Raw genomic sequence first — 12,038 nt, 5'->3', positions numbered from 1 at the left:
GTGTTGGGTGTCCAGAACTTATTTAACATTTGGCATTTATTGTTAGCAAGCATTGTCTCTTTTTACAGCCTATGTCCAGGCTCTTTATCAGGACTCACTCATTGGAATCCTTTCATTTACTTGGCCATTTACCATTTTGAGCTCTTAGAAATGGCAGCCCTAGGAATGAGCTCCATGCTAGTAAAGGCATGTGAGAATCAGGAACACTGAAGATGAAGGTTTTGTAAGGGAGAAAGCCGACAGGCAGAGGAGAGCAGTGGGAAAGAGAGCAGGTGCGGGTACTGCTGAGGGGCAGCCCACCCCCAGACACCCAGATCCAGGCCAAATGGGGTGCGCCAGGTGACTGTGGAAAAACCATGCAACATGCCTGGCCTCGTGCTGGGTAAGTCAGAGCTTCTCCTTCCCCAAGCTCCCCTTGCTGTCCCACACGATTCTTGTTTTACTAACAGGAAGACCAAAGCACTTGTCCATGACTCCACAGTCTGTACTGAATGGCAGAGGCAAAGTTGGCCTGACTCTTTGTGACCCCACGGACTGTAGCCCGCCAGGCTCCTCTGTCCATGGGATTTCCCAGACAAGAATATGGGAGTGGGTTGCCATTTCCTACACTAGGAGATCTTCCTGACTCAGGGATCGAACCCATATCTCTTATGTTTCCTGCATTGGCAGCTGGATTCTTTATCACTGAGCCATCTGGGAAGCCCTCACTTCAAAGGCTGTGTACACACAGACACACACAGACACACACAGACACACACACACACCTGCTTCAGGAAGGGCCTGGTGGATCTGGCCAGCCCTCACTTCAAAGGCTGTGTACACACAGACACACACAGACACAGACACACACACACACACCTGCTTCAGGAAGGGCCTGGTGGATCTGGCCAGCCCTCACTTCAAAGGTTGTGTACACACAGACACAGACACACACACACACACACACACCTGCTTCAGGAAGGGCCTGGTGGATCTGGCCAGCCCTCACTTCAAAGGTTGTGTACACACAGACACACAGACACACACACACACAGACACACACACACACCTGCTTCAGGAAGGGCCTGGTGGATCTGGCCAGCCCTCACTTCAAAGGTTGTGTACACACAGACACACACACACAGACACACACACACACACACACACACACACACACACCTGCTTCAGGAAGGGCCTGGTGGATCTGGCCAGCCCTCACTTCAAAGGTTGTGTACACACAGACACACACACACAGACACACACACAGACACACACACACACACACACACACACACACACACACACACACACACACACACACCTGCTTCAGGAAGGGCCTGGTGGATCTGGCCAGCCCTCACTTCAAAGGTTGTGTACACACAGACACACACACACAGACACACACACAGACACACACACACAGACACACACACAGACACACACAGACACACACACACACACACACACAGACACACACACAGACACACACACACACCTGCTTCAGGAAGGGCCTGGTGGATCTGGCCAGCAGGTGGTGCTAGAGTCTCCATCATGTGTGTTAAATTTTCCCACGTCTCCCACCTCTAAGGCCAGGCTTTTGACTTGCCAGATGATTAACACGGCATGTGTGGAAGGCAGGGAACTGAGGTGTGTGTGAAGCTCTGGTATCGCCCCCACAGCCATCACACACCAGAGGGCAGAACACTACTTCCTCCCCGATAGTCTCCACACCCCCGACCCCACAGAGCACCCAAGACCTTCCTCCGTCTGGGCATTTCTGGGCCCGGCTCCTTCCAGACCACCTCATTCCCATGGCTTTTTGGCTTCGTCTCCAGTACCCAGCATCAGCTTGACACTCACTACATGCTTTATATTAATACATGTGCACAAGTAAATTCAGCCCTGATTTTCCTGGTCAGTTGCAACTTCAATGATCCCACTCTGCTCTACCCCATACTTACTAAAAACATCCCAGAAAGCGTTAACTACTGCCTCTGGCAAACTGCCTGTCAGACCGGGGGCGGCACTGAAGTCTGTCAGCGGGTGTGTCTCGATGGAGGAGGGGCCGTCGCCACCGCATCTATCACAGAGCAGAAGAGGCCCAGAACCCGGGGACCACCCACCTCGGTTTCCATCTCCACCCGCGTGAGAGAACAACGTGCCCCAAGTTTTCAGTTCAACGACTTTACTCAGGACACCCCAAGTTCCACGAATATGCAACTACTGGAAGTCACCACACACCAGAGGAGAAAGGCCCTTGAGGCCGGCGCCTTCTCCTGGGGGGTATGGCCGCCTGAAGCTCACAACCGTCCCTGCCGGCAGTCCCTGTCGTCCTGGACACGAGCCCCAGGAGCTAGCCAGGGCAGGCTGCCACCCACTCCGCTCACCGGACTCACACCCTGGGGCCGGGAGCTGTGCCAGCTAAGGCCGCCAGCCTCCCTCTGGCTCCAGCGTCTGAGACCCTGGGTCTCGGGGTCTGCCCCGCTGAGGGGGTCAAGAGGATGTTTTCGGTCCCATCCCGGGCTCAGGGACACTTTGAATATCCCTGCTATGGGGAGGAGGGAACTGTGTGGTCAGGATCTTCACAGCCTGGTCAGTCCTTGGGGCCCAGAGCTGTGGTTTGTGGCCCGGCCTGCTGGGTCATGCTCCAGTTACCGCCCTTGGGCCACCAGGGAAACTGGCCAGAAGGAGACTGTTTGTGGAGAGAGAGAGAGAAGGCTGAGGCCCAGCGACAGAGAGAGAGAGAGAGACTCAAATCCTGCTGGTCAAAGCTCCCTGAAAGGTAAACCATGGAAGTGCCAGTTCCTGGGTCCTTTCTAATACAGCGCTTTTAACTTGTAAAAATTGCTTTCTGAAGGTCAGATAAATTCTTTAAGAGGGTTTTTGCAGAAAAAGAAAAGGGCCGTGAAACAGAAAACTCCAGTCTGAGGAGTCCGCAGGGCTGAGAGGCTCAGCTTCGCCTCACCTGGCGCTCTGGCCTGTGTCCTGCCCACATCTACACAACGTGTCAGTGGCCCTAAGCTATCGGGGCTCCTGTGCTCCCAGAGAAACAGCCCCCCGATACATGACAAGGCAACCAAGACAAGACCCCCACTCCCCAAGGCCTGTCAACCAAGGATGCCAGGCCCGGCCCCCACTTCCTGCGCCCAGCGCTGGGCTCCTAGCCGGCCCATGACTCCTCAACAGCCCTTCAGAAGCCGAGTCTCATCTTCCCGTCTGAGGACCGAGCGACCCTAGACCCGGACGGTCACACAGTCAGCCCACAGGCACACAGTCAGCCGCGGAGCCACAGCTGCGGTTGCTCTGAGGAACGTCTGGATTCTGAGGAAGAGAACAGGGTGGCTGGTGGCCATCCTCCTCACCACCACTCTGTTTTCCAGGCACGACGCTGGCCGTGGGCCGGGCACCCGGAGCGTCACAGTTAATCCTCAAGGCACTGACAAGCAGGTATTGTCAGCACGCGTTACAGAGGAAAACGGGCCCCAATGTGACCAAGACCCCAGATCGCAGCACCAAGGAACAGGAGAGCCAGGCTGGGAGGGCAGGATGGGAGTCCCAGGCCTGGTTCCTTCCTCCTCCAGGCAGATTCCCAGGTTTTGTCCTGAACCAGACACCAGGGCCACTGTCTGCCTTCCTTCCATCCATAAATACTGGCAGTAAAATGTGCCGGGGGGCACCTACCCGCAGCCCCCCAGGCTGAACCCAGAGCGAGCCGTATCCCCACAATCGCAGGTCATCCAACAGGAACCCAGAGGGCGACATCACAACCCCTTTACAGCAAGAAGTTCACGGGGCCTGCTGACGGGTAAAGGGCAAGGGCGGGGGACCTGGAATGGACTGAGCTTGGGAGGCAAACCTAAGTGAAGCTGACACCAAAGCCAGATCGTTCCAGAATGCCACAGCATCTCCGTGAGGCTTGAGAACAGTGAGGGGTCACAGACCGGACCCTCAGGGCAGAGGACACACCTTTCCCAGCTCCACCCACCTCCCAGCCTCTGCTCCGGCCACTGGGTGGCGCCGGCAAGCAGCACCTGCTCAGTCTTCCCTGGAGGGGCTGCTCGGAGCCTCCACCCCCCCACCCCCACCTTGACCGTGGATGGCGCCCACTTCCTGCGCTTAATACAGACAATGACGGTGCTCCCTCCTTATCATCCCCCAGGGGGCAGGGTGATGAGCCCAAGTGATGGGGACAGACCACACCCTGGAGCATCACCCCCTCAGTCAGCAGGCGCGGCTCCTTGCTGGGGCACCCCATTTCCTGGCTGGAACTCCTCTGTTGTCCTTTAACGAGGTCCACGCCCATCCCACCCTCTCACCAGCTCTGAGTACCCCTGCCTTCCGTTCCGACCCTGCCGCTCGGGAAGCCCTCCTTGATGAGGGCACAGCTGCACTCTGCCCATGGCTGTTTCTGCATGGGCTCCTCCTGGGCTCAGAGCAGGGCACCGGGGCCCTTTCGGGCCCACTGTCTGCCCAGGTGCCCACACACAGTAGGCTCGCGGTGGACAGTCCCCAAACAAGTAAAGGACCGCCCCCAGCTGCAGCGCGGCGAAGGACTCCACGGCACCCATGTGTGAGGACCGGGGAGGGGAGCCGACCGCAGCCACAGTCTCAGCACGCGATGCCAGCCTGCCCACCCCAGCGTCGGAGGCGTGAAGACCCTGCGCAGGGCAGCCTCCTCCTCCCCGTTTGCCTTTGTGACTGCGCCTGAGTCTGAGGTCGACAGCAACCAGCGCATCTTCCAGAATCCTCGGACCCACTCACAGACAAGGGCCTGGGAGGGAATGAGGGAGCACGGACAGACAGACAGGAGCAGCTCAGCCTCAGATCAAGGACATGATCGCTCTTCCTGGCTCAGGAGCACAAGCACTGCCTGTTGTATAAGCGCCGGCTCTTGGAAGGCTGAGTGCTCGCAAACCCAGCCCTGGGGTGGCTTCTCCCTACCGGCAAGAAGGCCTGCTGGGGAAACAGAGAGGGTGGGGCGGGGGCGAGGCCAGACGCTGAGCATCCCCGATGCTGCGAAGAACATGAGCGTCTCCTGCTCTAGCTTTAGGCCAGAACAAGTACACGCAGGGGCCTGGGACCCTTGCCCCAGATGGCCCTGATCCCCTGGGCCAAGGTCAAGAGGCCGAGTCTCCCAGGCAGCCTGGCTGGGTGCTGGCTCTGTCTAGGCCAGGAGGGAAGGGATCCCGCATCCATGCTCCTGAGATCGGCTCCCACCGAGGAGCTTTCCCTGAAACGATCTCTGGGGGCAGGAAAGGAAACCCAACCAACAAAGCAAGGGTTGGGGTCGTGTGTGGCGAGACCAGAGGGTCGTCACTGCTCCCTAAAGAGCAGGGTTTCTGGACACCCCAGCAGACATCCGTGGCCTGAGAGTCAGTGAGCTTACAATGACACATAGACACACAGCTTCAAGCTGAGAACCCAGACCCTTCTGTGCTGTTCCCACACCATTGCTGGGCCGGACAGACTCTGGTTTTCAGGTGCGACCCACCCGGAGTCATCGCTACCTCCATCCGAGTCGGCATGCTCTGCCTCCTGCATCCCACAGAGGTGGACACTGAGGTCCAGAGAGCTGTCCCTTGCCCAAGGCTCCACCCCAGGAAGCAGAAGCCAGGTTTCTGCCTGGCTCCACGTGCAGACGGGTCAGCGAGGAGGCCCGCCGACCGTCAGCCCGTTTGAGGCCAATTTCCTTCTCTTTCTGAGACCTGTCTCGCTGGCATTTAGGCACCTGAGAACCAGGGATCCTTGAGTTTCCCAAGACCCACGTGGGAGGACACAGCTCATGAACACCCACTTCCGCCTCGTGCAGGCCGGGAGCCCGGCCCCCAGGAAGGCCGACACAGACAGACAACCGCGGGGCCCGAGGGACTTACGTGTCTGTGGAGCGGCGGTAGTTCTCGGGACACTCAAAGGCCAGGCAGCGGAAGCCGCCCTGGATGTTGAAGCAGGTCTCGTTGATGGAGCAGTTGTGGATGCCAGTCACACACTCATCAATGTCTGCAGGAGACCCCAAGGCAGCACGGTGAAGGCTGAGGCCCCCCAAGCCATCCCCGGCCCAGATGGGGGTGCCCAGGGTTTGGGGGATTGGGCCATCCTTGCCCTCCGTGGGCTGCTCTCCTGAGCACAGCCCCGTGCCAGCTCTTTCGTTTATAGGAGATTTAAATTTAATTTACCGACTATTCGTGATCCCTGGAGTGAGCATAGTAACAACAGCAACCTCTAAATGATGGCCCTCGAAGTGTTTTACAGGAAACACTTGATTCTCAGTATAATTAAATGAGGCAAGTACTGGTTATTATCCTCCTTTTAGGAGGAGCTCATGGGCTTAAGTGACTGGTTTAAGGCCACAGATTTTATAAGTGGGGGACCTGAGCTTTGAACCCAGGCAGCTAGCACCTCTCCAAGGCTCTCAAGGTGCATCAGCCTTACCTCACATGCCACTTCTAACATCTGAGGAGGGAACAGGCAGAAGTCACTAGCACCACATTACAGATGAGGAAACAGGCCGAAAGGGAGTCTATGTTGTGCCCAGTTTCCAAAGTCAGTGACCATCCGGGTTGGACCAGAACCAGGCCTGGGGCACATCAGGAGGTCACCCTGGACGTGGGGAGTCGTCCCCCACCCCACAACTTTCCGGAGCAGCCAAATGGTGGGTCCAGGGGACATCACCATACCAGAGGCATCAGCTGCATGTATGCGTGCTAAGTCATTTCAGTTGGGTCTGACTCTTTGTGACCCCATGGACTGTAGCCCACTAGGCTCCTCTGTACGTGGGATTCTCCAGGCAAGAATACTGGAGTGGGTTGCCATGCCCTCCTCCAGGGGATCTTCCCACCCAGGGATCAAACCCACATCTCTTTTGTCTCTTGCATTGGCAGACGGGTTCTTTACCACTAGCGCCACCTGGGAAGCCCTGAGGCATCTGTGAAGAGGTGCCAAATCCTGACCATTGGTAGCAAAAACAGCAGTCCCCAGTCTCAAAGCCCGAGAGAGGCTCAGGAATGTGTTTTCGCTGTGTCTGGCAGGAACCCAGGCTGCGGTGAGGGCGCCTGGCCAGGTCATCTGCTCCTTCAGAAATGTGCAAACAGAGCGACTTCCATCCGGAGCTCTGGACAGCCGAGCAGTCCCTCCCAGCAAACGCCGCAGCTCCTGCCGCCTTTGATCACAGTCTGCAAACCCCCTTCATGACCAGAAAGGACATCTGCAGAACCCCGGCCCCCAGAGCCTCTGGGCCACCAGCCGCATAGGAGGCTCGCTGCAGGGGCTGGACAGTCCCAACCTCTGATTCAGCTGCTGCAGCTATTGCTGAGGCTAAGGCCAGCACACCCGTTCTGGGGTTGCTCATTCACAAATATCTCCTTAGCTCCCCGCTCAGTAACCTGAGAGACAGTGATGCGATGACCCCGGCGTGTTCTTAGAACCGGGAGCCGAGTATAGGATGCAGGCCACTCACCCTTCCTTTAGCCGATCCCTGGCCCCTGTGGGAACCCCGGCCATAAAGTCCTTCGATACAGAGACCTCAGGGTGGGGACTCACCCTGACCAGGTCCACCTCCCTGACCAGGTCCATCTCCCTGCCAAGGGGAGACCAGCGCCCTGGGACAGAGGCCTGCACCACCGGCTCCTGGCTTTACCCTTAACTCCTGGCAGGGCCTGGGTGTGTCGAGTGACTTAATGAGAGACTAAACAGCAATGCTAAGCTGTGGGGTCTGCTGGGTATTGAAGTCCTGCCTCCTTGATGCTGGACGTCTTCCTTTAAAAGGCTATCAGCCCCACTTCCGGCCCCCCCAGGGTTGCCCGAGGCAGAACAGGAGGACTTCGGACCCCCTCTGGATAAGTGTGCCCGAGTATGGGAGACGAGGGTGCCCGTGGGGCGAGGACACACCCAGGATACAGAGTCATCCTCCCGAAACGCACCCCATCTGTGCTGTGGCTGCTGGGCCTCAGGTTCCCCGGGCCCCGCAGGGCCCCGAGACGGCCTGGGAGACCCCAGGACCCCGCCCCACTCACCTTGGCAGTTGCGGCCGTTGGGGGCCAGCCGGTAGCCGGTCGAGGGGCAGCTGCACTGGAAGCTCCCGGGGACGTTGATGCAGCGGTAGGAGCAGATGTGGCCCCCCGTGGGCAGGGCGCACTCATCGATGTCTGCGACGGCAAAGCTCACCCTCAGCATCCGTGTGGACCCCCCCACCCAGGCTGGGCTACATCCCCCAGTGGGCTGAGCTGTGACCTGGAAGTCAGCCCCAAGGGTGAGCTGGACACAGGGGGTCTCAAAGTGCCAGGGCTGGGGCGGCCGCCGAGACCATCCCGCCAGGAGGGCGCGCTGAGTCCCAGAGAGGGAGAAAGCCTAGCCTAGGGCCACACAGCAAGTTTGGTGTGAAGTTTGCGGGGCAGGGAGAGGGAGACTGGGGAACAAAGGGGAGCCAAGGGCTTCGGAATGGCACATACAGAGGTACCCTCCCGGCTCCATCCTGATGCCATGATTATAAACGTGCTAACAGACACACGTTATATAATAAAAATAGGAATAACCTTACAAACAGCTGCCCTCTGAGCACCAACATTGTGCCAGGCATGTATGAAGTGCTCCTGAATCATCATTTGGTTTCATCCTCTGACCACCAGGTAAGTGTGGGATGAACCCGGATGTTACAGAGGAGGGTGGCCCAGGCCCCGTGAAGGGCTTCTGAAAGGCCAGAGGCCAAGGGTCGAGTGAGGGATGTGCCTCCTCGGCCCCACCTCCCCCACCCCCGCCCTGCTCGCGGTCCGGGCGGCACCCATGGCCATCACCACTGTTCCATTTTATGTCACTAAAGAAAATCCGGGAGTGGGTTTCCTCCTTTACAAACCTCACTCTCAACAATGGGTAAAGTCCATCCAAACATATCTCAGAGGAAAGAAACCCAGGCCGCTCGCCAGCCAGGAGGAGCGGGGAGTGGGGGACCGGAGAGAGGCGGCCTCTCCCGGCTCACCTTCGCAGGTGACCCCGTCCACGTCGCTGAGCTGGTAGCCTCGCCGGCAGTAACATTGGTAGGAGCCGTAGACGTTGGCGCACTCCTGGCTGCAGGGGCTGCTGTTACACTCGTTCACGTCTGAAAGAGACGGGGCCCCGAGGCCACCACGCAGAACTGAGTCCCTGGGCTCCTGGTCGAGGGGCCATGACCTCCCTCGAGTTAACACACACACAGAGGCAGAGGCTACCACATGTAGGGCCAGGGACCTGCCCGAGGTTTCCCCAAGGGGGAGAGGCTCCCACTCCAGCCCCTCAAGGCTGGGGCCTCCGGCATCCCACCCCCGCCACTGCCGGCTTCAAGCCACACCGACCCTGCGGCTCTTGCTTCTGTTCCCTTTGCCTAGAACAGGGATCAGCAACTGTCCGGCCCACCACTTGTGTGTTTGCAAATAAAGTTTTATCGACACACAGCCACACTCATTCCTTTGCCATAGTCCACGGCTGCCTGTGCGCTACAATGGCAGAGTTAAGGAGGCACATGGGACGCGGCTGGCAAAGCCTAAAATATTTACTGTGTGGCTTTCAGAAGAAAAAAGTGCCGACCTCGGGCCCAGAAGTCCCTTCTCACTTTTGTTTACTGCTAATTCTTAGCAGGGCAGGAGGGGTGAGCAGGGGAGAATGTCCTTCACTGTCTCACCCCCTCTCACCCCTGCAGACCCCCACGCCTGGCCTGGCTGTCAACTGACCCCCTGCACGCTTGGTCACCTCTGCGCAGTGTGGTGTCTCATCACGTCCCAGAGACACTCCCTGAAGGCAGGAACCGTGTTCTCGCTACACACCTGGAGCAGAGGGTGCTTTATGACTGCTCGGTGGTGGAATAACGCAGCAAGGCTGGCCGGGCCCTGGTTTGGGGCAAAATCGTCCACTAACAGGTAGGAGTATCTACTATTCGGTCGTTTAGGAGTCATCACGGAGAGCACAAGCCACAAACGATAATAACAATGATGCCAGCAGTCTCCACGTCACAAGTGTGTCATCTCACGCGGGGCACCATGAAACACTGGACAGGCTCCACTGTGTTTCATCCTCATGACCCCTACGAGTGGTATTAGGTGGGTCTCATTAGCCCCATTTTGCAGATGAGGACCCTGAGGCCCAGAAACACCAAGTTACTCTCAAGACCATAAACGTGACAGAGCTGGGACTTGAACCCAGGCCCGAGGGACGCCCCCATCCCGTCATGCGTGAATCTGGTTCCTTGTCGTTACGTTTGTGTGTTGGGTCTGGTTCCTGGGGAAGAATCCCAGAATCTCAGGGGAAGCCTAGCACCCAGGAGCCCCTCATACTGTCCATCCTTCGGGGTGAGAATTACATGCCGGGGTGCATCCTGGCACATCTGTGATCATCCTTCTTAATCCAGAATTATAAGACCTGCTCTGTCTGGAGGCTGGCTCTACAGGTCACCCCCTGGGAATTGCGCTGCAAAGAAGGGAACTTGTGAAGGACTGCCGAGGGTGGCCAGAAACTCTCAATTTCTGCTGACCTCCTCACCTAATTCCTGTATAAAATGAGACATCCATTGAGCACCTACTATGTGCCAGGTCCTGAGCTTATCATCTCATCTCAGTCCATCCCATCAGAGGGAGGCAGTGTTATTCTTGGCACCAGTTCGACTTGGTCGAATCCACCCACCAGAGACCTGACCAAATATCAGCATCAGCCCCAGACCATGACCCTTGAAATGCCTGCCTGGGAAAGCTCTACGCTGCCAAAGAACTTCCTGTGTGTTCCAGCCCACGCTGAACTGTAGGCCCTGACCTCCCTTTTCCTTAGACGCATTTACTTCAGAAAACCTGCAGATGTAAACCCTTCCTCTGTCCCTTTGAGATGTATCTTTTGCAACCCAGGAGTGTCCTTCTGAGGACATGGGAACCAAGCTTTTGAAATGCAGTCAAGAAGAGGGAGCCCCCCCTCAACTCCCACACTCTGCAGGAGGGTCAGAGCCAGTGAGTAGACACGGCTGGCCTAATTGCACTGACCACCGACCTTAACATCCTTCACTGCTACTCCTTAGCAGGCCCCAGCATTTAGAAAGCCTGCACCTTTTGTCTTGGTGGAGTTAAGACCAGTTTATGCCAAACTCTCTTTCCTCTATTGCAGAAGTGTAAATAAAATCTGTCTTACCACTTTAAACAAGTATCCAACTTTTGCTTCCCTCTGTCATTGTTGTTTAGTGGCTAAGACATGTCTGACTCTTGCATCCCCATGGACTGTAGCCCGCCAGGCTTCTTTGTCCATGGGATTTCCTAGGCAAGAATACTGGAGTGGGTTGCCATGCCCTTCTCCAGGGGATCTTCCTGACCCAGAGATCAAACCCACATCTCCTGAATTGGCAGGCAGATTCTTTACCACCAAACCACCAGGGAAGCCCTGCTCTTTGGAATAAACAACCTCATCTCCCCCATGAGGACACTGAGGCTGATAAGGTCAGCCACCCTCCAGGGTCACGTGAGGAAGGTGGTGGGTCAGATGCCCTTGGATTCCGCACTCTAAGCCACATCCCACTCGTCCATCCTCATGTGTGCACAGGTGTTATCAGCACTCCCTGGACCCAGGAGAAACCGGGAGGGCCGTCATCCCTGACAAGCAACTTTTGAGAGGCATCGCTTCTGCTGACACATCATCTGATACGTGCTGGGGTGCAAGTGAGTCGTTCCCAAGTGGGCCTGCCGGGGGAGCGGCGGGGAGGCAGGCAGCTCGGGGAAGAGGAGCGGATGCAGGCCCAGGGCCCCCGCCCCCCGCCCACGGCCGGCCCTCACCTTCACAGGAGCGGCCGTCGGAGGAGAGCCGGAAGCCCATGGTGCAGCTGCAGTAGTAGGAGCCGGGCGTGTTCTCGCACTTGTGGCCGCACAGGCGGCCCGGGTACCGCCGACACTCGTTGATGTCTGAAACGGAGCGGGCGGGCGGCTCGGGCAGCGTCCTCCCTGTCAGCTCGCGACCTCTGTCCCCCACCTCCTCCGCCTCCTCTCCCGGGGAAAGGCGCAGTGACCGGTCCCACACGCACAGCAGGTCAGCAGGGGCGCTGGGACCACTCTGCCTCTCTGCCCACT

The 12,038-nt window shown here is 57.7% G+C and overlaps 1 protein-coding gene across 2 annotated transcripts in view; it reads right to left on the bottom strand.

The window, feature by feature from the left end:
* The window catches only part of FBLN1 (fibulin 1), an 81,478-nt gene that overhangs the window by 32,845 nt on the left and 36,595 nt on the right, over window positions 1-12,038 (bottom strand). For both annotated transcript variants that reach the window (XM_020888286.2, XM_020888285.2), the window contains exons 11-14: window positions 11,748-11,873; window positions 8,948-9,067; window positions 7,989-8,120; window positions 5,853-5,976 (exon numbers count right to left, since the gene is read on the bottom strand). In XM_020888286.2, coding sequence (XP_020743945.2) covers window positions 5,853-5,976; window positions 7,989-8,120; window positions 8,948-9,067; window positions 11,748-11,873 — 502 coding nt within the window. The remainder of the gene's footprint in view (window positions 1-5,852; window positions 5,977-7,988; window positions 8,121-8,947; window positions 9,068-11,747; window positions 11,874-12,038) is intronic.

Source organism: Odocoileus virginianus, chromosome 23 (assembly GCF_023699985.2).
Source record: "Odocoileus virginianus isolate 20LAN1187 ecotype Illinois chromosome 23, Ovbor_1.2, whole genome shotgun sequence".
NCBI lineage: Eukaryota > Metazoa > Chordata > Mammalia > Artiodactyla > Cervidae > Odocoileus > Odocoileus virginianus.
Note: the sequence above shows the minus strand (reverse complement) of the source record. Positions and strands in the feature narration are given on the sequence as shown.